Source organism: Rhodamnia argentea, chromosome 5 (assembly GCF_020921035.1).
Source record: "Rhodamnia argentea isolate NSW1041297 chromosome 5, ASM2092103v1, whole genome shotgun sequence".
Taxonomy (NCBI): domain Eukaryota; kingdom Viridiplantae; phylum Streptophyta; class Magnoliopsida; order Myrtales; family Myrtaceae; genus Rhodamnia; species Rhodamnia argentea.
In genome coordinates, this window is record NC_063154.1 from 8,470,548 (window position 1) to 8,494,975 (window position 24,428).

The 24,428-nt window shown below is 41.4% G+C and overlaps 3 protein-coding genes across 4 annotated transcripts; all 3 read right to left on the reverse strand.

The window, feature by feature from the left end:
• Nucleotides 1-2,223: 2,223 nt before the first annotated feature.
• On the reverse strand, nucleotides 2,224-22,809 carry LOC115739983. Its single transcript, XM_048278467.1, has 3 exons — nucleotides 22,794-22,809; nucleotides 22,544-22,649; nucleotides 2,224-2,756 (listed from the first exon to the last, which is right to left on the reverse strand). Exon 3 carries the CDS (start codon nucleotides 2,721-2,723, stop codon nucleotides 2,328-2,330), a length of 396 nt encoding a protein of 131 aa, XP_048134424.1. The 5' UTR covers nucleotides 2,724-2,756; nucleotides 22,544-22,649; nucleotides 22,794-22,809; the 3' UTR covers nucleotides 2,224-2,327.
• LOC115739978 (plasmodesmata-located protein 6) lies at nucleotides 9,206-11,482 on the reverse strand. Its single transcript, XM_030673298.1, has 3 exons — nucleotides 10,596-11,482; nucleotides 9,780-9,899; nucleotides 9,206-9,670 (listed from the first exon to the last, which is right to left on the reverse strand). Exons 1-3 carry the CDS (start codon nucleotides 11,359-11,361, stop codon nucleotides 9,660-9,662), a joined length of 897 nt encoding a protein of 298 aa, XP_030529158.1. The 5' UTR covers nucleotides 11,362-11,482; the 3' UTR covers nucleotides 9,206-9,659.
• LOC115739981 (probable peroxygenase 4) lies at nucleotides 19,494-23,246 on the reverse strand. Of its 2 annotated transcripts, XM_030673302.2 has the most exons (7): nucleotides 23,051-23,246; nucleotides 22,794-22,913; nucleotides 22,564-22,649; nucleotides 20,417-20,511; nucleotides 20,161-20,286; nucleotides 19,806-19,954; nucleotides 19,494-19,727 (listed from the first exon to the last, which is right to left on the reverse strand). In XM_030673302.2, coding segments are annotated over exons 1-7 (621 nt in total). In that variant the 5' UTR covers nucleotides 23,094-23,246; the 3' UTR covers nucleotides 19,494-19,725. The 2 variants fall into 2 exon arrangements, with proteins under 2 accessions (XP_030529162.1, XP_030529161.1); XM_030673301.2 differs by having other exon boundaries at nucleotides 19,494-19,954; nucleotides 23,051-23,245.
• Between the last annotated feature and the right edge of the window lie 1,182 nt (nucleotides 23,247-24,428).

The following is a 24,428-nucleotide window of genomic DNA, read 5'->3' on the forward strand; positions in this document are numbered from 1 at the left end:
AAAGTCCGATTTGGTCCGAGTGGCCCTTGCTCAACCCTCCAAGAGCGGGGAATCTCATGCACCGTGGCGATGCCGGTGACGTCCCTAGCTTTGTGCTGGGAGAGCCTGGCAACAATTCGCCAAACAACTTCACCTGTGCAGGATCTATTTCTTCGCCCAAAAACTAAACCGATCAAGATCGACTTAATCCCAGCAACAACTAGCCGCGTATGTCAGCAACAAAATCTCAAAATAAGTAAATATAATGCTAAAATGCTAAAGACATAAGGCAACATCGACACCAAAATTTTTACTGTGAAAAAAAATACACAAAGGCTCTTCTCTAGTTACATACTAGACGCTCAATATCAACAATAAAACAACATCTTATCACTACGAAGGTGGATTAGCACAAACAAAGCAACAAAAATCTAACCACGGTCGAAGATTACGAGAAATAACTTGGAAAAAGATTTCGACGAACGAAACCAATCGATTTGTATATATTGGTCTCACGAACAGCGAACTGAAAATTCAGCTGATTCCAACAATGTTTGGCCACCGAATCTTCACCGAAGCCGAAGCCGCTGCCTTTATACTTTTTTCAGAGTTCCATCTCTTCATTTCTTTTCCTTTGACTTTTCCCATAGAGAGGCGGGCCGAAGCCACGAGGCCGGTGCCCAATGCCCCGGCAGCCGAGTCCACAAAGGCGTAGGATCCTGGTACCCACAGCTTGGATTCCCAACACTTGGGACCCAGGTCCACAAAGATCGTGCATGGGTTCGAAAAGGGCCATGCTCGGGTCCACAAAGGCGGTATTGGATCCTCGATGCTCGGGCTCAGACCCCTGGTGCCCAAGCCAGGGTCTATCGAGGCCGCGATGCTCATGCCCGAGTCGAATGCGGCCGAGCATGGGACCTCGGTGCCCGCTCCAAGTCATATCTCACCCCTGACTACATAATCTAAAGAGCATGTTCGAATTGTCTCATCAACTCGAACACTTCCGTCCCCAATCCACCTCGACTGCATTTCTCAAATCCTAGACGCACTACTGATCACTATGGGTGAGCAAATTAGACTGCTCAAATGGAGCTGCCCGGAGTTTCCGATTCTAGATGGGTCCGATTCGGTTTTCGATTCTTAGGCCCTGTTTGGTTCAACATTTGTCCAAGGGACTTTGAGAAAATGCAAATACTTTTGCGCTAAAGGCATTTTTCAAAATGCAAGTAGTGTTTGGTAAAGTGTATTTTAAAAATACATTTGGAAAGCAACTTTGACGTAAATGTTGTTTGGTGAAAAATAAACTTTGTAAAATATTTTTCTTTTTTGAAAAAAAGGCGGCGGCGGCGGCGGCAACGACGACCGGTGACCGGCGGCCAATGGGCGATGCCGGTGGGCGGCGACGGCAAGCGAATGTGACAAAATTAAAATAAAAAAAAATAGTTACATTTCGCAAAAGTCCTTTAGCTCAAAGTATTTCTAATACTTTGGGCTAAAGGACTTTATAAAGCATTTGAGATACAATTGCATCTCTCCAAAGTGAGTAAAAAAATGAACCAAACACCATTTGTATTTGGCCAACGGACTTTAGAGCCCCAATGCTCATTTGCAATCTTGAACCAAACAGGACCTTAATATTGGAACCGGTGGCCTGGCGGTTTGGTTCTCGGTTCTAGAGACATAGGATCGGACCGAGATCGGAGGCCGGGACAGATTGAATTTTTTTTTTTTTTAAAGTAACAGTAATATTTATTGTTTAGGATTTGCTTCTTTCTTTTGCTTTGTTGTGATTGAGAAGGGCAAAATCTTGATCAGTAATCAAATCATATCCAAGAAGCTAAAATCGTAGTAAAGAAATAACGATGAATCCTGAAAAAGGAAAAGACGCTCTATGTCCTATGTATGCTCTCTGTCCTGGGCATGTGCAAAATCGAGAATCGGACCTGGCCGATTCTCGATTCTTGAGGGGAATCGGATCGCATGGGGAACCGATCACCCTACTAAGCACCTTCGACCAATGCTTTTTCTCTTCATCTCAAACTTGCTAAAAGACATTTTGACGATAGACATTGTTGCTAAAAAAGACAAGCCAGACAGCAAAAAAGACAAAATTTTTCTTCATACAAAATCTAGTCCCATCTCCCAAAGATCTCCAAAAGTTCGCAATTTTGTTAAATTGCCAGAAGCTCAATCGTGCAGTGGGAGAAAAAAAAAAAAAAACAAACAAACCTCGAGAATCACCAGAATGTTGTGCCTACAGAGTATAAATTGGAAGCCTCTATCCACGAAATCGCCACTTGTCCGTCTCCCTCGCCGCGCATTTCCCGATCCCACCGCGACCATCTCTTTCAGTCGCGGTTCTTGAGCCGAGCGAGGCGCTGGTTGAGCTGCTCGATCTTGACCACCATGTGCGTGACGGAGTACAGCAGCCAGTAGAAGACCAGGGCGGCGCCGATCAGGAGGGCGTTGCGCTGGCTCTTCATGACGGACTTCTGGTGGCGGAGGCGCTCCGTCGGGGAGCACGCCGACTCCGAGTCGCAGCTGGGGCGGGTCTCGTACTTCCAGTAGATGCCCAGGAGCAGGAAGAGGCAGAACGGCACGACGGAGAGGAAGGGCTTGAGGAGGCCGCGCGTGACGGAGGTCAGGCCCCTGCGGAGGCCGACGAGGCCGGGGACGGTGAGGAGGAGGACCATCATCGCCTCCATTGCCGCCACGTACCCGAGCATCACCCACTCCAGAGCCATTGCACGCTGAGAGAGAGAGAGAGAGAGGGAGATCTGTGCGCTACTGTTGATTTCGGTTGATTTTTCTCTCCAGGAGAGTTATCTTCATGGCTAAGAGAAAGACATTGGCTTTTCTGAAACTTAAGAAAAATAATATGCAAGAAACAATATGAAACTTATATATATTATTTCAATATACGTATAAAAAAAGAACACGAGCCTATATTTATAAGTTTTATAAAATGAGTATATAAGAAAATCAGATCAGATATGCATAATCAAAAGATTTATTGAAAATCAGATCAAATGCATTTGATATCTCTAAAATATATTTGAAATCTCTAACGGTGAAATTGGAAGTTATCTTAATCTTTTCAATATCGGAGAGAAATATTGAAGATTTTTTCTTTTTCTTCTTTTTTATTATTTATATTTTTTTTTGTAGATGTTTGATTAAATGAAACCTAAATTTTAAATTATTAGGAGTGTCAATGGTTCGGTTCTGTTTAGTTTTTCAAGAAAATCAAATCAAACCGAACCATTAGGAGGTAAGCTTGAACCGAACCAAATCTCGCCCTGATCGAATATGAACTGCAATTTGGTTCGATTTTCGATTTTTTTAATTTGATTTCGATTTTTCTCTTTTTCTTTTATCTTTTATTTTTATTTTTTTGGGTTGAGAATCGGCGGGGCCGCCGGCCAATGGCTCAGCCATTAAAAAAGGAAAAAAATAATAATAAAATAAAATAATACAAAAGAGATTTTTAGTTCGGTTCAATTAATTGAACCAAACCGAAATTAATTGAACAGAAAAAAAAAAGGAAGTGTTATTTTTCAATTAATCGAACCCAAAATCGAACCGAACCAAAATGCACAAATTTTTGGTTCGGTTAATGATTCAGTTTTTCAGTTCAGTTTCGAGTCTCGATAGCCCTACTATTCATATGTCATACAAATTATAAGTCCACACAAATAAATTAAGAGATGGTAACCACAATGGTGTAGTGACAAGTTTTCTTTAAGAAGCGCTTCTAAGATTTGACTCCTATTTCGACCAAAAAAAAAAGATTTGACTCCTAGAATTGTATACCCTAGATCTGAACATTCACGAAATTGCCGGCACCTCAACAAAATTGAATATCTAATTGGTTAGAGAGTTGAATACTGATCTTACTTTTCTTTCACCTATTAAATCCACCATTTAATCTGTCAATTAAAAGATAATTGGCATTATAGATATGCATCTCGTTTCATTCTACTTTCCTTAATATATCATATCTATATTTATCAAGTCTATTAATTCCGCAAGGCAGGGTCTTTATCTGATTGGAATTAAAAAAAAAAAAAACACAGAGTAATCATGCATGCATGTTTAACTAGGTTTGCGATTTTTTTTCGTTCGTTTGAAACTAGGTTTATGATCGATAGCGTATGTTTGACACCTTCTAAGTACAATGGTACCAGCCGTTTGGTTTTAGTCCTAATTCCCTGAAACCCCCCAACTTCAAATCCAATCCCAAATTTATCCCAAATTTTTTTGTATAAAAAAAAGTCTCAAACTTTGGGTTCAGTCCCAAATTTGCCCCACTTTTTTTTTTATCTCGAAAAAAACCATAAACTTTAATTATAGTCCCAAAGCTACCTTGAATTTTGTCTTGCTTAAACAAATCACAAATATTCAATGTATTTTCAAATATAACTCGTGGTCCAGTCCCAACTTGATAAGTCATTTCCACATCGATAAAAAATCCACATTAGCCAGGTAATGGACGATATGTACGGACGACGTGGATATTAAATCCGACCCAATAAAGACATTCTTCAAAATGAAACCATTCTACAATGTGAAAATTAAGGACGACTAACGGTAATTTGAACAGAGGGCCGACGTACCATTTTTGGGATTAGAGTAAGTATAAAAAAAGTTCGAGGTAGTTTTGAGACTGAACCTAAATTTTATGATTTTTTTTAGACAAAAGAAAGCTCGGGACAGATTTGAGACTAAATCAAGAGTTGGAGGGTTTTTGTGAGACAAAAAAAAGTTCAGGATAGATTTGGAACTCCATCTAAAGTTGGGGAATTCTTTAGCGAATTAGGCCTTCTGTTTTAGGCTAGAGTATTACCTATTCTATGAGATTAATGAATACTTTATAGACTTTGGGATTTACATACCTAAGGTACGCTTCATACGATCTTCCTCTAATTATTTTGGGCTAGTTACCTCAAAAGTCCTACAATTATTCTGTGTTAGGAAAATTATCAAGAAAGTTATAAACTTATTGTATTTATTCCAATTCAGTCATAAATATTTTAATTTGACCCATTCAGTTATAAACATTTTGATAAGTCGTCAATTGAGTTATTTCGACCAATTTTGACAGAAAAACGCTAACGTGAACGTTGGTTGTATTACGTGGTACCGGCGGCGCTGATGTAAATGGTTATTTTAATTTAAAAATTTTCTTGAATTTGCTACTTTTTTCTTTGCTTTTTTCCTGTGCTGATTGGCGATCCTCACCGGTTGTGATGGCCTTGAGTGAGTCCTTCGTTGCCTTGCCGGCCACGGACGAGGGCACAAATGCCCTCGCCAAATGCGGGCAAGGGCTGGAAATCCCACGATGGCCTCACTTAGGGCTTTCGCGGCCCCAACAGCCACGGGAAAGACCATCTCGGATGACAATGGTCGCTAGTATAGGCAAAAAATAAAGAAAAAAGAAAATACAAATTTAAAAATAATAAAAAATTCATAATCTCTTTAGAAAATTGCAATAATTGTCCATGCCAGTGTTGACGGTATCATGTAAGACGACTAGTGTCCACATTAACGATTTGCGGCCAAAATTAGCATGAATGATTGAATTGACCAATTGTCAAGTTTAGGACTTGAATTAATCAAATTAAAAAGGTTTATGACTTAATTAGCACAAACGCAATACATTTTAGAAATTTTTTGGTAATTTTTTGACTGTGTGTAAATACTTGTTTTCAATTCCCGGAGGCATTTCGTCAGTGTACTTGAGTCTTAAAATTTTCATTTCCTAAACTTAGCATGGAAAATGTAAATTGGGGATCTTGTTAACTCCATTAAATTTTCATGGAACGGAAAACCTAATTTTTATTTTTGGCCGAAAGAAAGATGCCAATCATATATTAAAATTATTGAGAGCTATATAGGAGGCTTTCATTGAAAATTGAAATATTCCTAATTAAAAATACTTGACAATTGCCTTGATGCATTCATTAGCACCACGCCAGTGAGGACCGGCGGCCCTTGTTGGGGCCTTGGCAAGGGTCCGCGACCCTTGTTAGGGCCTCGGAGACGGGGGCTGATCTCGCCAAATGATGCTGACCCTGTCGGTCCCTTTCCTGGCTATCTCTCCATGCCTTTATTTTGTTAATTTTCATTTTTTTTATGTGGTGCTTAATTGACACGATATCAACGCCACATGTCCAAGGAAAAAAGAACGAAACTTGACAATAAGAGCGACATAGGATTTTGCATCTTAGAAAAACTGATAGAGCTAACGGAATCTTTTAAACGTAACATTTGTATAAGTTTTAGAACTCGATATGGAGAGAGGCTTTTTAGCAGTAGCAGTAGGCCTTAGCTTTTCAGTTTGCGTCCGCTTGTGGTTAAACTACCATTCCATCTGGAAGAAAAAGCACAAAAGCAAAGCTATCTCAATCATACTCCATCGCTTTCTTGATATCAGTCTCAGGCCGACCATAGTTCCCATCTCCTCTGGTTTTGCCCAGTAGGGAACTGAACTGTGGAGTTCAGCATCTCGGGGCTCTTTTCAGACCATCCATCCTGGGGACATGGGATAAAGAAAGAATACTAGGAATCTTCTTTCCTCGATCTCGTAACGTGTTTCACGCGAAGCGCGCGAGCTATTTCGCCGTTTGCGACCCGGTACCGGGCTGGAAAGAGGGAGCCGAGAGATGATAATATTCTATATCTGCTCTGTCTCCCTCATGTCTTTGTTGTCAGCAATTCAGACGAATCTGTGACAGATGATGAAGTTAGATATCGTAGAATCGTTGTCCCAATCAAATGTGGCCATATATGGTCGCAAAGCATATAGACTTTGAGGACATTTTAGTGGGATCAGAGAACTTTCCAGCGGAGATCACCTGGCGGAGTTCCAGTTGTCGGATTTTATCTAATCGCATCGTCCAGTCAAAAGGTGAGATTATCACAACGGTGATGCATGAGTTTTAGATTCGCAACATTCACACCAGATGTGCCAATCAGAAGTTACATGAACAGCGGTTCTTGAGATTATGACTTCCTAAGGGTGTTTGACTGGTGCCTCGGTGTCAGCCGCAATATAATTCCTGAAACAGTTCGTCGTTATCAGCCATCAGTGGGTTGAAATCAAAGGGCCTGATGAAGCGCAGTGTGAACCTCTGAGGGGCCCGAATGGATTGGACTCATCCTGATCATGACAGATCGGAAAAACTGGAACTTGAGAAGTTTCTTCTGCACTGAGGAAATGGTGAAAAGATGTCTTGGCAATTCGTACGGTAATTCCATCTTCAGTAGCTCAATCGATCTACTTCTTTTGAGCACTCTTTGATCGACAAAATGATGTACCAATGTAGACTACAAAATCCATGAAAATAATTCTTTGTATCGGGCTTGGTCGAGGATCAAAGCGGAACAATACTTCTTAATATGAATCTGTGAATGACATCCCTGATACCAAGGATAGTCAAAACTTCACCGTGTGGAATATGCTCTTATCTTTCTGTTCATGGATATTCTGCGGATTTGACTGAAACCTTAATTTGGATCTAACTATCCAGGAGTCAGTAATTGCAGAATAACTTTCAGAAAAGAGACAAGAAAAAGTAAATTCATTTCCCAGATGGCCTTTTATTTTTTGAGACAGGAGAGACGGGCATCATCCTTTGATAAAGAGCCTAACCCTTAAACCTCCAAAAAGTGATTTTGAATGATGTTTTCTTAAAGAACCAGAATACTTCTAACAGTGGGCTTATGTTGAAGTGACTAGTTAGCCATCATTAGGAGGACTGTCTTGTTAAAAAAGCTCAAAGAGCTCTCCTAGTTAAAAAAGCTCAAAGAGCTCTCTCTCCCTTTTACTGGTAAAGATTCTCCATTATGCACTATAGCATCTGCAATCTCTCTCTCTCTTTCTCTCTCTCTCTCTCTCTCTAAAGAATGGTCCCTTGACTTGATCTCAACTCTCAATCATGCATAATGTCACTCACTTTTGCTAATTCCAATATGTCTCCTCTTTTGAAGGTCATGATATCTGGTCTTCTCTTTAGCTTTACGAAGGGGGAATATACAAAGCCTTTCTGCTCTGCATTATTAGTTTGATGTGTAGATTATAATAGCATACATACTGGCAAGCACGGGGCCTCTGGAACATCCTCAAGTATTCGAAATGCACGTCCCTTCCTGGTTAAAGAAAGCAATTTTTTTCCCCCACAAAAAGACACTGTCAGAAGAAAAGTGGATTCAAAGTATCTAATTGGGATTGACCCACCAAAAAGAAAGACCCAAAGTAATGGCGGAGAAGGGATTCTACACAATTCTTGGCATCATAGTCCTCCTAAAATAATATGGTCTTCGTCATTTGATGGCCCTTTGTCCCCCTTAATATACTTCAGAGGAAGCTGGTCTAAATTGATGCTAAGATGATTAAATAATGATTTCCGGTTCCGTAATGTCTTCCTTTGACCAATGCCTGGCCCTTGAGCAGGATCATGCGCACACAAAGTTACCTGCTTGAATATGTTTTCAGAGTACTGCAATGATGTGCAAAATGATGCTGTAACACAGAAGCTGAGGTAAAATAGTTGTTTACAGTGACTATCACTGGTTTCAATGTTTTGCCTGCATGTTTCTGTGCTAAAAACCACACTAAATTCCTTGAGCAGCTAATTACTAGACATCGTCTTTCAAATTAGCTTAGATTTTTGGAAACATCTCTGAACTTCGACTAATGTTACTAATGACACAATCGTCGTATTTGGTGCATCTCGCGATAATTATCTAAAGGAGGACTTAGATAACTTGATACAAGTGATGCTGGAGTTCCAGTACCATGAAAAGTCTCTGTTACAGCATTCTGAAGGAATTTTCTGAATTGCGGGCCGACCGAAACAACAGAAGGGAGGATTTACTTAACTTAGAGAAAGATACTCGAGTTCAGTACCATGAAAAGTCTCAGTTACTGCTTTTTGAAGGAATTTTCAGAATTGCGGGCCGACCGAAACAATCGAAATGCTCAGGCTAAAGATCTCACAAGGTGAAGTGACTAAAGCCAAGTGGTCCATATGGAGATGACTGGAAAAAAAGAAACTGATGAAGACTTTTTCTTGCATTGTGCTCCAGTTCCTCTTATGATTGATTCAGCGGAGGTAGGAACAGAATCGCAGAAGAAGAAAATGGTTGATCTGCAACAAGAAGCTCGAATCGGGAAAAGCAAGATATGCATATGATCTAAAGAAAGCCATGAAAACAATCCAAGTTGATCACAACTGCAGAGCACTGAACTAAATTAAGCCACAACAATACAAGGACAGCACTTTCCACAGAAATGTCTGCTTGTACACAATCAGTGAAGAACAAAGCATAGTTAAACAGCGAAAAAGGACTAAAGTTGGAGTAGATTGGAGAATGCCACTTCTCTCTTATTGCGACTCTGCCTTTTCACTGGCTTCGGGGTACTGCATATCTCAATGCTCAATCTTTTTCTTTCCCCTTTTATACGTCTACTCTTTAACATCTTCTTTACAGGGAGTGAGAAAAAAGAAAAAGTGACAAAAAAGGGACAATGGCTAGAAAGACAGGAGATGAAACAAAGACAAAACAAAAAATAAAGTCGAAGCCAATTGATCATTTCTTCAAATCGAATCGATACCATGGCGAGTAGTGCGCGGTGCTGCAGTTCTTTTGATATGTCCACAACCAGCAAGTGCAGTTCATTTACCTTCTGCAAGAAGTGAAAAATGGAAAGCTTGTCAAACACATAATAAGGAAACAGATCATGAGGCAAGAACGGGGTCAGTTAGAGGAGAAACTGGAGCCAAATTGAGCAGTACCCTTGGCTGTATCGCAGACTTTCCCTAGGAAAGAGAGGAAGACGATGACCAGCGTGACCCCCGCAATGAGCCCGATCAGTATTGCTAGCGTCTTCTCGATCTCGCTGTCGTCGTTAGTATCTGTTTTCCAAATATTTGCGCAAAATGATCAGGGTCTTACTGAGCTCAGTCTCACTTCATGATGGAGCAATCTAATGACAACAGTCCGCCACTTTTTCCCATTAATGAACAGCTAAACCGATTTGCTTGTTTCTTTTCTCAAGCATCAAACTCTTACGGCCTATCTTACTTTGTCCCTCATGTATGAGCAGTTCTCGTTCCCACTTTGCATTAGTAAATTGAATTGGTGGTGGCGGCATAAAATTTTTAGGACATCAATCCCTCATGGTTCTTTTCCCATCATACAGAGTACTAATTAGACAGTATGAATAGCATGAACCAGAAGAGATTGAGATAAACAGGGGTTATCAAACTATGTCAATGGACATCTCCAAAGCATTACCATAGCACAACCACAATTACAACACACACCCTTACTACAGAGCACAAACTACTGAAAACTGAAAGAAAGAAAGCCTAAAAGCTTACATTATTAGATGAGGAAATTTTACAGAGGAGCCTCTAAAATCAGTTGATTGTACCTTAGAAGTCACATTGCAGACTAATTAGCATAATGAGCAATAGGATGGTAATTGAGCTAATGGTAAGCTCAAACTCATCTGAGACAGTCCATGTAAACACTATATAAGCATAACCAAATTAACCCGAAAACCATGCTAAACCATGACCCGACACCACCATAGACCCGATCCTTACCGTGGCCGCCGTGCGAGTGGTCGCTGCCCTCCGTGTACCGCACGTAGCACTTGGCCAAGAACATGTCTGCCCACCTGGCCGCCCCGCAGTTGCTCTTCAACTGCCCGATCGCCTCCGCGAGGCAGTCCTGGCACTCTCCGGGGCTCAGGTCCTGCACGCACTGCGCGATCCCCCGCACGTCGCCGGACGACCCATCCCGGTAGAACTTGTAGGCCCCGCCGTCGCCGTCGCTCGCCCCGACGTACCCCAACACGGCGTCCCGCCTCGCCAGTGCGTCGGAGTCATAGCCATCCGACCCGGGCCCGCACTTCTTGATCACCACGGTCTTGTCCTCGACCCCGAGGAAGGTGGAGTTGTCGTACTTGACGAAGCAGCTGTCGAGCTGGAGGGCGCCGCCGCAGGCGCCGGCGCAGAGGGTGCCGAGCTGGCTGACGGCGCGGGCGACGCAGCGGGAGCAGGTGCTCTGGTCGAGGTCGCCGCGGCATTGGAAGAGGCCGTAGATGGTGTCGGCGGAGGTGGTACCGGCGGGGACGGTGAAGTTGTTGTAGGCGGCGAGCATGGCGTTGTTGACGAAGGAGGTGAGGATGGAGTTGACGCCGTTCTCGTACGGCGACCCGGGGAGGTACTTCAGCTGCGAGCAGCCGCCGAAGACGAAGGAGTCCGTGTCGGAAGTCGACGGGGACGCGAGGAGAGAGAGTGTGAGGAGGAAGACGGAGGAGGAGAAGAAGAAGAGCGGAGGAGACGGAGCTTTTTCAGCGACGGACATGGTGGTCGTTGAGAGAGAGAGAGAGAGAGAGTTGAGGGTCTGTCTCTGTTTGGTTGAGCGGTGGCTCGCTATGGTGGGCTGGTCATATAGCAGAGCAGAGTGCTCTGTTTTCTGTGTATGGGGTGGTTCCTTGGGAAGGAATTTGCGTAAGGAAGGACGGAACTTGATGGTAGTGTCAAAAAGCGTGGATGTCCAAAGAGTATTTGTCCAAATCTAATTCAGAGAGATTCAACTTTTAAGTGAATGGTCGACAAATAAACTAAGTAATTAAGCGAATCCAATTATAGTCGAATCTTTATGTGGATCGTTCTGTCTCTACCGACGTCATGTCGTATTTCTCCTATTTTTGTTTATACATTTTCCATATATTGATCTAGCCAAAACCCCGACAACGGAACACTTGAACCGATAACCCGTGCGGGTTTTAAGTCGTTCCTTTTCATTTGTTTACATAATAAGTTCGATAAGATCGCTGGAAGGGAAAGAAGAGATAGAAAATGAAAAATGTGTTGGTTTCGTGGACGGTATGGCTTAAAAGGGTGTGGCTCTACACTTCGACCTGGGAGTCTAGTAAGCTCTCGAAGTCAACATAAATAGGTTTAAAAGAGACCGGCCATGGTTGACAATTACTCCTCATCGGCAACAAAGATAAAAGAGGGTGGTGGCGAGGGACCTTAGGCTCAGAGCCGCCTCACCTACCAAAGTGGCCTCTAAAGAATGAAAATCTCAGCTGGGGATCGTTCGTGCTACGACAAAATCTGAGACTAGGGTGCTATCTGGAAATAAATTTTTGGGTCTTGGGCCAAATTGAAATTGATTGGATTATGTTACCTGAAACTAGAAAATGATAAAACTGAGAGTGTAGCTACGTCGAAGAGATAAAAGATTTTCAATGCTTGAATGCAGACGTAACTCAGTCCCATTCAGGAGCTTACGTATGAGGTTGAGATCATTCTAGAATATTCTACCCTTTTTTCCCCCACCCTTTTTCTTTTCCTTTTGGCCCCCTGGAATCTCCTTCTTTTTCCGAACCAAGTTTTTTCTTTAGTGTTTTGATGTCAGCTACTCGTTTTATTAAAAGCCCCGCTCGCGATTTGCCTCGTTGCTTTGCGAGTCGATTTTAGAGATCGGCTTCAATGGAAGGGCGGGATCGCTCGCGGTTGTCTTGCTCGGCCTGGCAAGTTGGTTGGTGCGGTTGCTCGATCGTGAGTTGGTTTTGCGTGTTCATGCTAGCTAATACGGTAGCATGATGCGGGGGCAGTGTTAATGCTTGAATTGTTTGAGATTATGGCTATGAGAACATCGGCTTCATTTTGTTTCATTAAAATTTGTGGTGGTTGGAAATTACTTTGATTTTGTTCTCATGTGCATGGCTAGGCTCCTAGACCTGAGATGTGAGGAAATGCCGTCCCACCAAATTTTGGTTGAGTATTAACCCATCAGATCCTTTAGCATTACAAAGGCAAAAAGAATGCCAACAAATGAAAAGAATCTCCAGGGAGGTGGTGATTAAATCACAAGCAACCCCTCAGAATCAAAGTCCAAAATCAGTATTCATTATGAAAAATCAGTACACACGTGCCAGTATGCAGATGGTGTCCCCCCACGGCCCACAGGTATGTTTAGTTTGAAGGTTATGAGTGTTCTGCCTCTATTAAGGGTTAACAAGATTGGCCGTCAAGGTATCTACAAGTTGGATGGGCCTAAGTAGAAAGACTTGGAAGGATCATAGAAAGGTAAACAGCTCGATAGAGCCATAAACATCAATATGCATGAAAGGACCAGAAAATAATAGAAGATCGAAAGTCAGATGCCAACCAATAGCGTGGAAAATCAGTATTCATTATGAAAAATCAGTACACACGTGCCAGTATGCAGATGGTGTCCCCCCACGGCCCACAGGTATGTTTAGTTTGAAGGTTATGAGTGTTCTGCCTCTATTAAGGGTTAACAAGATTGGCCGTCAAGGTATCTACAAGTTGGATGGGCCTAAGTAGAAAGACTTGGAAGGATCATAGAAAGGTAAACAGCTCGATAGAGCCATAAACATCAATATGCATGAAAGGACCAGAAAATAATAGAAGATCGAAAGTCAGATGCCAACCAATAGCGTGGATAAGCTTATCAGATCGCTGGCAGAAGCAGCTCTTCTATCAAGCGAGGTTCAATACGTGTGACGTGCTTCTACCACCCAAGAAGAGGACCCAGACCTCCTTTCATACTGATTCCTCCTTGCAGTCGGCCTGCTTCACTCTCCTAGCTCTCTAACAGCCTCAGCAAAAATAGAATTCAACTATGTAATCCTCGAGATTTTACAGCTTGTACAGAATTTGCTGCTTTTACTCGAAACTTCTGGAGTTTCAAGCTTCAAAATAACCGTGAAAAGCTTTATCTAGTGAAGTAGCGGGTTGGTCTGACCTTCTTTGACCATTGGAAAATCTTTGCACAGAGCGTTAGAGGAATGTAAAGCACTAACTTTGTCTGTAGCATGTACTGTTTCTGTAAAACGGTCATTCTAGACTTTTGATGACTTTTCACTATATGGTGCCACCTACTGTAAACAGGTTTTTCCAAGCAAATTGACATCCTCATGTTCCTTGAACTGTGCACCTTTTTATGGGTCTATCCAAACTTAAACCATCCCTCAATTGACTACTTACCTTCTGTGAAGGTCCTGCTAGACTTAAAACACGTTTCTCATCCAATAGTTCGCTCTCCTTTTGCAGAGCCAAGGCCTTTGTATGCTTTGGACGTTCTGTTGTTAACATCTGCATGTAACTTCTCAATATAGAAGATGTTCGTTCATCAAATATATACATTAGTAGTGTTTGATTATTTGGTCATTCTCAAAAGATTATAGAGATTTTCTCAACTCCCTCTCCAGTCCTCGCATCTCGAGAAGCAACTCGAGCAAATGGGATTTTTAGTGCCTCAGGTCCTTTTAATTGGATGCGTGTTTCTTTTCGCAATTTGTCCATGTCTATGCCGAGTACACAAGGACCGAAAAAAGCTTTGCACCATAACAAGTTCAACAGATAATACATTAGACTGCTGTCTAGAGCTTATGTAAGTTTGGGGGGAGTTATTAGAGCGTAAATAGAAAATATCACTGACCTGAAAATTGTAATATGACCCAAACCTATTGTCAAGCGATGTATGATGATATTTTAATAGGATTCCGCTAGCATGACAGCCTAACAGATCTGTCGGTTATTTCTAACCATGCGATCTTCCAATCAATGATTGCTTTATGTAAAACATGTAGTGAGGATGTGTGGATCTACAACCGAGATTGTACTGTTCATGATAGTACCGTTAGGGAAGCGTTTCCCATTTCAATAACCCGACAGATTGAATTAAGTGTGGCGCATGAAATTTGACTGATGAGGGTGAACGCACATACACAAAAGGGATACTATTGACTATGATGTCATGTTAGAAAAGTTAGCCCAAAAGTTTAAACTACTAAATGGAGGAAAGATCATATGAGACTTCTTGTCAAGTGATATGCAATAATATTTCAACAAGGTACAACGGAAGTGGAAACCACGTTCAAAATCAACAACTTTCTTTGACTTGACTAGCGAAGAAACAAGACATTATTGCAATCTTTGGACGGTCCTTTTGAGTGAAAAAAATATAATAGAGAAAATGAATGGCAAGAGGTTGTAATTTGATCTTTGCCCATGAGATGTCAATTTGCATGTTGGTGGCAAAGTACCGTAGCTGACATTGAACCCTTGCAACTAGCCCTAGCCTCTGAGGGTAGACTTGGGCGATGGAGATTACTAGAATAATCTTCAGCTCGCGACCCAACATGAAAATGAAAATTGATGGTTACATTTTGAGTCTTTATCTTGACTTGACCGGGTCCCTCCCTAAAATGGTTTTGATGTTTCGGCCATAGATTAGTCAAGACAATCCATTAATGAAGTCATTCTTAAAGGGGAAAAACCAAAGTTAAGGTTAGATTTCTATGTATCAATCGCAAAAGAGGACATCCATTGGAGTGAGTATGAGCATATATATGTCGATTTTGCACGTAAACATGATAAAAGCCCGACTAAAATATTTAGAATACTCGGGGGATGGAGATTTATATGTATTCACGCGGGATTACGAAATGCATGTAAAATTCGACGAATAGGAGGCCCGACATGAGAAATCCGGTTGTGATACCATGTTATAATATCCAACTCGAAAGCGCAAGCAGTAGAGGGAGAACACGTGTGGATGAAGGGCATATAAATCTCATAGATCAGCGATAAGGGATGCTTTAACAAAACATTTGAGTGGCTGGCCACACTCTACTGCCTCTACTTCCACTTTCATTCCAATTAACTATAGAGTCCTCTCTCTATGTGCCGAACTATTACGAGAAAATTACCAAAAAAGTTCTTAAACGGATTGTGTGGACATCAATTCAATCTAAACCTTTTAAATTTGTCTATTTAATCCTAAACCTTTTGAAGATTTATTAATATAATCATTCTGGCTAATTTTGTTGGAAATCGCTAAAGTTGACGCTAGCCATCTTACATGACATGGCCGGCGACGGAATGGACAATTTTTTGTATTTTTTATTTCCTGATTCTTTTTTACAAAATTTTTGAATTTTTTCCCTTTCTTCTTTCCTTTTGCTTTTCTTGCTTTATTTTTCTTTCTTTCTCCGCTAATCACTAGGTTTCAGTGATGGCTGATGAGGCTAGGGTTGATTCCCAATTTGTGGAACCGGGAACGGACCTATCTAGCCCGGAACCAGCCCGGACTGGTTCAATCCAAGTTTTTTGTTTATTTTTTTTTGTTTTGGTTTCTTCTATATATTTTTGGTACTCATGAAGGGTATGGGACAAAGTTGCTTCTATGGTGTCTTCTTCCTCGTCAGAATCATGCTTTTGCACTCTTTCCCATATAGCCGCTCCTCCACTTGCTGCCCTTTCTCTTTTTAGAAGTCACTCAACTGATCATCGGAGCCAACGACCTTTTTACTGATTGATCAATACCAAAGATTAATGACAACCCCATCCGAGAGTTACCAAAGAGATCACCGAGGCGATGTTATTATTAAGATAATTTGGGTCAATTTCGCCGGTCCGATCCGATTCCTTTAAAAAAAACCAAGAACAAGACTGGTTCTTGAACCCAAGAGTTAAGAATAGCAAGTTTTTTATTACCCAGACAATAACCACTAAAATAACGAAGGATGTTATATTTGTCGATAAATGCAAAATCATATGGATATGATCTTCATTGTGCATCTTGATCAATTGCATCGTTTCTTTATGGATTTCTATACAAAGTGTTTGTAGATGTATTTCCGGGTATTCTTTTATCATTTCGTCCAAGAATAAGAGTTCTTTCAATTCTATGAATTTTTTTAGAATACTCTTTTCTTGAATATCGGTCAAAAAAGTTTCGGATTGCCTTCCTTACCATGACAAGTCTTTGTGAAATAACCCCGATGAGAAGAAGAAGAAAAAAGGAGTTAAGAAACAGACCCTTTTGGCCCAATCCTAGATACTCTAAGATTCTTTTTCAAACCTGCTCCCATTTCGAGTTAAGAAATAGATAAATAGACACATCCCGTCGCATTGATCTCCGGTTCCGCTGGTTACCCGAGAGATGTGAATTTGCATATTGTTGGAGTAGTACCGTAGCTGACATAGCACCCTTGCACTAGCTTACCTCTGTGGGTAGACTTGGACGACAGAGACAAGGACATTACTAGAATAGTCTTCGGCTTACGACCCAAAATAAAATTGAAAATTGATGGCCACAATTCGAGTCTTTATCTTGACTTGACCAGAGCCCTACCAAAAGTGGCTTTGACGTTTTGGCCGTAGATAGTCAAAAGACAAACCGTTGATAGAGTCATTTTTAAAGGGCAAAAAACCAGAGTTAAAGTTAGATTTATATGTATTAATCGCAAAACAGGACATCTATTGGAAGGAATATGAACATATGTGTTGATATTGTGCCCAAAATACGTTAGAAGTCCGACCAGAAAAACTTAAGATAATAAGCGGAAGGAGGAGAATTACATGCATTTACGTGAAATTAGCAGTTGCACGTCAAAATTCCACGAACATGGGGGCCCCACATAGGAAATAAACCGGGATAGAATTTGACTATAATATCATGTTAGAATATCAAAGTAGAAAGCTCAAGTGATAAAGGAAGACCACATGTGTATGGAAAGCATATAGTTCCCATAGACGGGCGATAGATGATACTTTAACCGAACATCCGGATGTCTCGCCGAGCTCTGCTTCCTCGTTTCTTTCCTATTAACTATGTATTTTTTCTTTTCTTTTTGTGATTAGACTATTACTTCATTTTGATTATAGATTTTTTTTATCATTTGGATATGCGATTATGTAATGTGTACCCGAATAGAACTTCAAGAATGCTTTTAAAGGGAAAAAAGGGTATCTGTGCGGGTATTTTTGACGTCACCTAAGATAGACTAAGGCGAATTTCTAAAAGCATGGACATCAAAAGTCTCCCCCTTTAATTAGATTCTCATCTCATTGCCTTTAGGGTTAAAAAAGAAGAAGAAGAAGAAGATGTACAGCAATCCAAGCTGCTTTCCATGAACAAAAGGATGGAGTTATTTTTTGTGTTTGCGAAAGTTTAAACTGGAAAAGAGATTAATGTCCTCATTCAATCATAGCCTATTGCTGCTCGTGAAACTCTACGAATACTAAGAACACATCCCATACATAATCTTCTTTACCGAATGGTGCGTCACTTAATTCCCGGCCAATTAAATGAAGTTACCTACTTTGTCTTGGGTCCCTAAGTTAGGAAGCAGTATTAGATTTTTTTTTTCCGGGCATAGGATGTCTCGGATCGAATCATAACATGTAAGCACACGGATATTGTCGAAAAAAATGTACTAGTATTTTTCAAACTTAATTTGGCATTAGGCAAATGGTGAGGCAAGGCAAGAATTTGTATGCACCTCGTATCATCAAAAGGCAAGTCATCTTCAGCATTAACGACGTTAGGATTACCAGCCATAGGATTCTGCTTGACGGGTCCACACATTTTTGGCCTTTACTAAACGTGAATCGACGACCAACCAAATTTTATGCATTTTAACTTCCTTAAAGCAGAAAACTTTCACTTAAATAGTATTACGTGCCGCTTAATTCGTGGCTTTCTTGCAATAAAGTTCAAGCAATCGCCAATGTTAGAGCTATAAGGTCCTAACTTTAGGGGACCTTTCGCGACTCAAAATTACTTCTCTAGACACCGGCCTCATTCGCTAGACCCTTCGAGCGGGTTAGGTGCCGAGTGACTCGACCCTTCGAACAAGAGTCCGACTGCAAAATCGAGCGAATTGCCTAGGACTCTCTCTTGATGAGGCCGGGGAAGATGGACGATTGCTCGAGTCGCCCTCCCCTACTCTTTTTGTGAGGTGAATGACTAGTTAATGTCCTAAGACCCAATTGAATAGGGATGGGCGGCTTCAGGTTCCTTCCATGTTCCAGTTGAAATTTAGAACTTACTTGCCGGAACTTATTCTCATTTTTTTGGAACTTGAAACCTACCTTGCATGCTCGGAATTTGAAACTTACCCTATTTCCACCCGTTCGGTTCTCTAATTCATAGTTCTACTCTGAAATCATGGTCACCCCTACAATCGAGATTTGACCATGTCAGCCAATGTTATAAACTTATAGGACATGGCAGTGTTGGCAAAGGAGGAGGAGAATTGTAGCTGAACTTAATGATTTGGCTCCATCTCTTGATTTTAGTGGGCTTAAAAAGCTGGGCTAGACTGGTTTTTATGGACTACATAACTTGATGCCCACCACACTATCTCCTACCAAACAGCCCTCGAGGAGTATCAAAGAAATTGTTCTGGTTCACACATCAAACCGTTGCAGCAGGCCCAGCTACTGGTTTAATTGCTGCTGGTGTCTGTTAAGAACAGGAGAGCAGGTTCTAAAGAGTTCTTGATCACTTATGAGGAGCAGTAAGCTCTCATGTTGTGCCAAAAGAGCCTTTACAGAAACCCAAAAGAGTCTCTTGAAGAATAAGTTGAGATTCAATCAATCCGTACCTTTCCAACATTAAGAAGAGAAAATCCAGCTAAGGATCATAAGTGGACATCAATTCCATTCAAAATGAAGTTGAAAATTTCATCGTGAATCCGGCACATGGAAGGTGGGTACAGCTTTATTGTCACAAACAATATCGATTCGATAAGGCAGCTGCCACATTAAGGGGCATGCTCACAAATAAACACTTGCATTGTAAACTACATCAGTAAAAGCACTAAAAATCAACAAGCCAAACACATCGGGGTTTCTGCTTTAGTTATTGTCTTTCATCATTCGATGTATGAATAACGATTCGAAATAACAAACGGAATTTACAGCCAACCAACGAGAGGTCGAACGCCGTAGCAGTTTTGCCCTAAAGTCAATCGATTCAGTCCTTCTGCTTTTTGGATGCTCGGTCCTTCTCCATGCGCTCGAACAAGCTCCCGTCGTACACGGCCCGGACCGTGTCTTTGTGAAGCAGACCGTTCTTGTCCTTGCAAAGAATGTACAGGACCTTCCATTCCGCGTAGCTCGCCAACCTGCAATCGAGCTCATCATTTTCCCTTCATTTTCCAAAGTCTCTTCTGCTGTTTTTTTTTTCCCATTAGTTGCCTTGTTTTCCAAAGCTGTGATGTTAGAGAGAATAGCAAAAGGAACACAAGCAACTCTTTCCCCAACCGTTTTGCTGTTATTATTGTTAGGCCCTTCTGTTTCTACGACACAAATTAAAAGCACAAGAACTCACCAGCCTGTGTAGTTCCTGGGTTGCCTATTGGACTTGAGCATCTCCTGCAGTTCATCCGATGTCAAGGCATTCGGGTGCGTCAGTGCGTGCTTCCCGAAAATTTCTTCAAATTTCGACAGAACGAACCTATTTAACACACAAATCTTTGGTAAGCGATCGGCCCCAAGAAGGACTTACAGAGCGACCGGACGTTTTGAAACAACGGCTAAGTCGTGTGTAGAGAAAGGCAATGCATATGTGTACTGATTCTCTATACCTTCCTTCAGAATCGTAGACGCCAGAATCACTTCCGTGCTTGGCCTTTTGGATGTTCTTGACTTCGATTGGAAACAGAAAGGAAGGGAATTTGCCCTGCTTTTACAACCAAATCAGGACCCATCCACATTAAGCACTCATTCTCAAACCAAAAAACAGTAGCAAAATTAATTAATCCGACAAATCCAATCCAATACAACATAGAAATAGGTGTAGGACAAATGCATATTTCCTCGTACTTCCAAGATCTAAGGGAGACATCAAAGTTATTAATGACGCAATTATTCAGACAAGAAGAATATAAATGTCTGATTTTTTTTTATATATATATTACGATCAATCTATTATCATTATTACCCTGCTGATGAATAAAAAAGGTGGGTGGATGATGACTTTGTGCGCACTCTTTGTGGAGAAGGACACAGCAGGTGTTTTGCTTGGATTCCACATCCATCACCCACAGACATGGAGCCACCAATTTCGATGTTGATTTCCATATCGTGTGCCGGTCAATTTTTCCGTCTCCGACACGTGGCAATTCTTTCTTTCACTTGGAAATATGATTCATCCCAATTTAAAACTTATCCCGAGATATTATTTTTCTTTCATTTCATATCGAATTCATACAACCAGATGATCCCACGTCAAAGAGATTTATCAAAAGAAAACGTGCATATAAAACTTTCTATTGTGCGAATTATACACAAATTAAAGTTGATAAGCAATAACGATTCTCCCACGTCTGCATGACATATTTAGCCGGAGCCTATTGCCTAACACGGGTCTCAGCCGATTTGTCCCAAACTCAACCTTAGGAAGTCATAATACATCTCGACCCGTCCCGAACTTCTAATCTAGGTAGGCCTTTGTTTGCACCTATTTCAACTATGTAAAGTGAAACTAAAACTCAACCTAAATTACCCAAGATGCATGTTTTAATACACAAATATGTTCTATTTTATATGCTTGTATCCCATCATGATGGCGTCCTATTACTCATACCAGTCTCTTCTAGGAAAAAATAATAGAAAAGGTCTTTTTTTTGGGGGGGGAAGAGATGGACATTCCTACAATCAACACCTATATTAGCCCTCCCAAAAAAAAAAAAAAAAACCCTATAATCAATAACCAAGCTACTATGTATTAAATTGTAAATTTCGTTTGCTAAAGTTGCGGATATTTTTTTTTTTAACTTCGAGGATACTCTAATTTTATTTCCAATCATTTAATTACTATAGTGAATAATAGAATAGATAAATGCGAGCAGTTACCTTTGTAGCGGATTTCTTACGAGATCAACTCAGATTGGCTTTGGTAACATAACTAAGCAGGTTTTCGACAAAAAAATAAATAAATAAATAAAAAAATCAAACATAACTAAGAAGGTTCAAAATTTCTCGATGACCCTACAAATTGAATTTTCACCGATCCAAATATCAACGACCTCTTTCTCATCGAGACCACGAAGTTGTTAATGATCAAAAGGTCGATTGTAACTCCATTTGTCAGAACATGTATTCTAAGATTCGAGCTAACCTACAACCTCGTCATCTCTTATATTAAGAAGATATAGTCTGTGACATCTCGTCATCCACTCCACCCCTAAGCGCTCTTATTCATGATGCTTCACCAGGCAAATTTCTATTTAGATACGATCCATTGTGACCCGATAGAGTTATGTCGAACGTGATTCATTCGCCCGATCCACATGGATGGACGGTTCGATGCAACTATTTCATGTGTTCGTGGAGGTCCAGCGGCAACCTCAGCCCACGCCCGGTTGCTTTGGATCTTGAGGTGAGATCCGAAGGAGGTGAGGGGTTTGATTTCCCGGTGCCTCCTTAACTCAACCTAGCGAATAGGGACGGGCGGATCGGTGCTGTTTCGATCCCACCTTCAGGTGCTGAAGTAGGGATCGTATTTATACGTATTCAATCCGGATGTTTCCTCGTACCGCCCCCCCTTTGTATTTTTTTATTTTGGACGATTCGTACCCGCCCCTTGAGAAGCTAACTCCCAGGTACGGCCACAAACAAGAACAGCCGCAATTCACGGTCCTAAGGGAAATTTCCTCCGAAAACGACATTAACTCAAGCAAGTACAACCACAAACATAGAGAGAGAGAGACAGAGAGACAGAGAGAGTTACAGGGCGAGTTTTCTGGCTGAGTCCGATGTTGATGAAGGCGGCAGCGACGGTGGACATGAAGAGGCTAGCGCCGATCGATCGAAAACCTTCAAGACATCCCCCATAAAGAAAAGAGAAAAATTAGACATCGAACAGATCCCATCAGACATTTTTGAGAAAACCTTAGGAAACGAGTCTCTTAGAGATTCTTTTCCTTCGGTTCAGAGAGAGAGAGAGAGAGAGAGAGAGACCTTGAAATGTCTCCCAGGGATAGACGACGCCGTCGTGGTTGCGGTCGAAGAAGGCGGCGTGCTTCTGCAGGACGTTCTGGTCGTTCGGCATCATGGGATCGTGCTTCTCCGCATTATTACCTGAAACAAGTCCAAACCAACCCCCCTAAAATTCACCATAAAACTCAAAACCCAGAAAGCTCTCCTCTGCTCTTTAATTGCCCCGGGGGGGAGGGGGAAAGGAAGGAAGCAGCACGCGTTCACTAATCCCGACTCACCATCGTCAGGGTTACTGGTCGACGAAGGAGACGACGACGCCATGTGATCGATCGTCGAGATTCTGTTTCCTAGAGCCGGCGAGAGAGGAAAGCGACGAACAACGGGAGGGAGGGGTGGGTGGAGCGAACAGAGCAAGAGCGTGCCTTCCTTGTTTTGGAGCTTTTCGGGGAATATCTGCTGTGTGATCTGTGCGGAGGGTGGCGATCGCAAAGCTTTGTTTTTATACACGTGGAGCTTTGTCAATTCCGGTAATTAATCTAATCTTTTTAGCCTAATCATGACCATGTTCGCACGGCCCAATAATTTCCAATGTTGAAGAAAGATGCGGACCGGGGAAAACCGGGACGTGATGACTGAGTCCCACCGGCTTCTTATCTTTGCTCGTGAGTGAATCCGACACGGTTCGTACGCTTGTCGGCGCCTTAACCCTTGCTCAAGTAGAAAATTTTTCGGCACCCCGATGTAGCAAATAAGCGGCGGCGGCCGAGGCTTAGCCATAAATTTTTTAATTTAACCAATTCAATCATAAACCTTTTTGATTAATTTTTAATATAGCACTGCCGATCGGTTGTGGGTGAGAGTTATTGATTGGTCGGGCATGCCACATTCATGGCTGGCTGGACGACTTTCAACCGACAACTTGCTAGTGAAGTCGCTGATAGCAAGCATCAACGAGGCCATTTACCGGTTGACGCGGGTCACGGGTAGTTAGCCATTGCAGGTTCTACCAAGTGCCGGAGCTGGAAAACAGAGAGAATGGATCAAGGACACGATGAGGCCTTCACCAATCCCGTCAACAAAAGAAGTTTCCACATATACACGGCTATGTCGTGATTCGTCACAATGGATTTGCGAACAAGTTTATTAAATATTCGTTTGAGTATTGACAAGGATGTTAAGGCTCCATTTGTTTTGCGAAAAATAAATGATTTAAAAAATATTTTCTTAAAAAAAGACCACTTGTATCGCTTACGAAACTAAATTAAGGAAAAGTAATTTCATCATTCATGAAAATGTGGAGACATAAATTGCTGTCTATAATTAAAAATATTTTTCACCGACTAATTATTTCAGGCGATAAGAACTATCGGTTTTCGAAAAATATTTTTCAAACTGTTTATTTTTGCAAAACAGACGGCGCCTAGGGCCAATTTGAATAATTCGTTTATTAGGTATTTGAATGAGCTGATCATACTTAAAATATTGAATCTGTAACGTGGTGTGTCGTACGATTAATTCCACAAGTCAATGTTACTGTATTTATCATCATCACTCCATCATTTTTTTCACAAAAAAAAAAACTGATTTCTCTTTCATCCATTTTTTTTTTATTTTGAGGTGCCACGTGTCTGTCGGCTTTTGTTTGTTTCGCGAGAA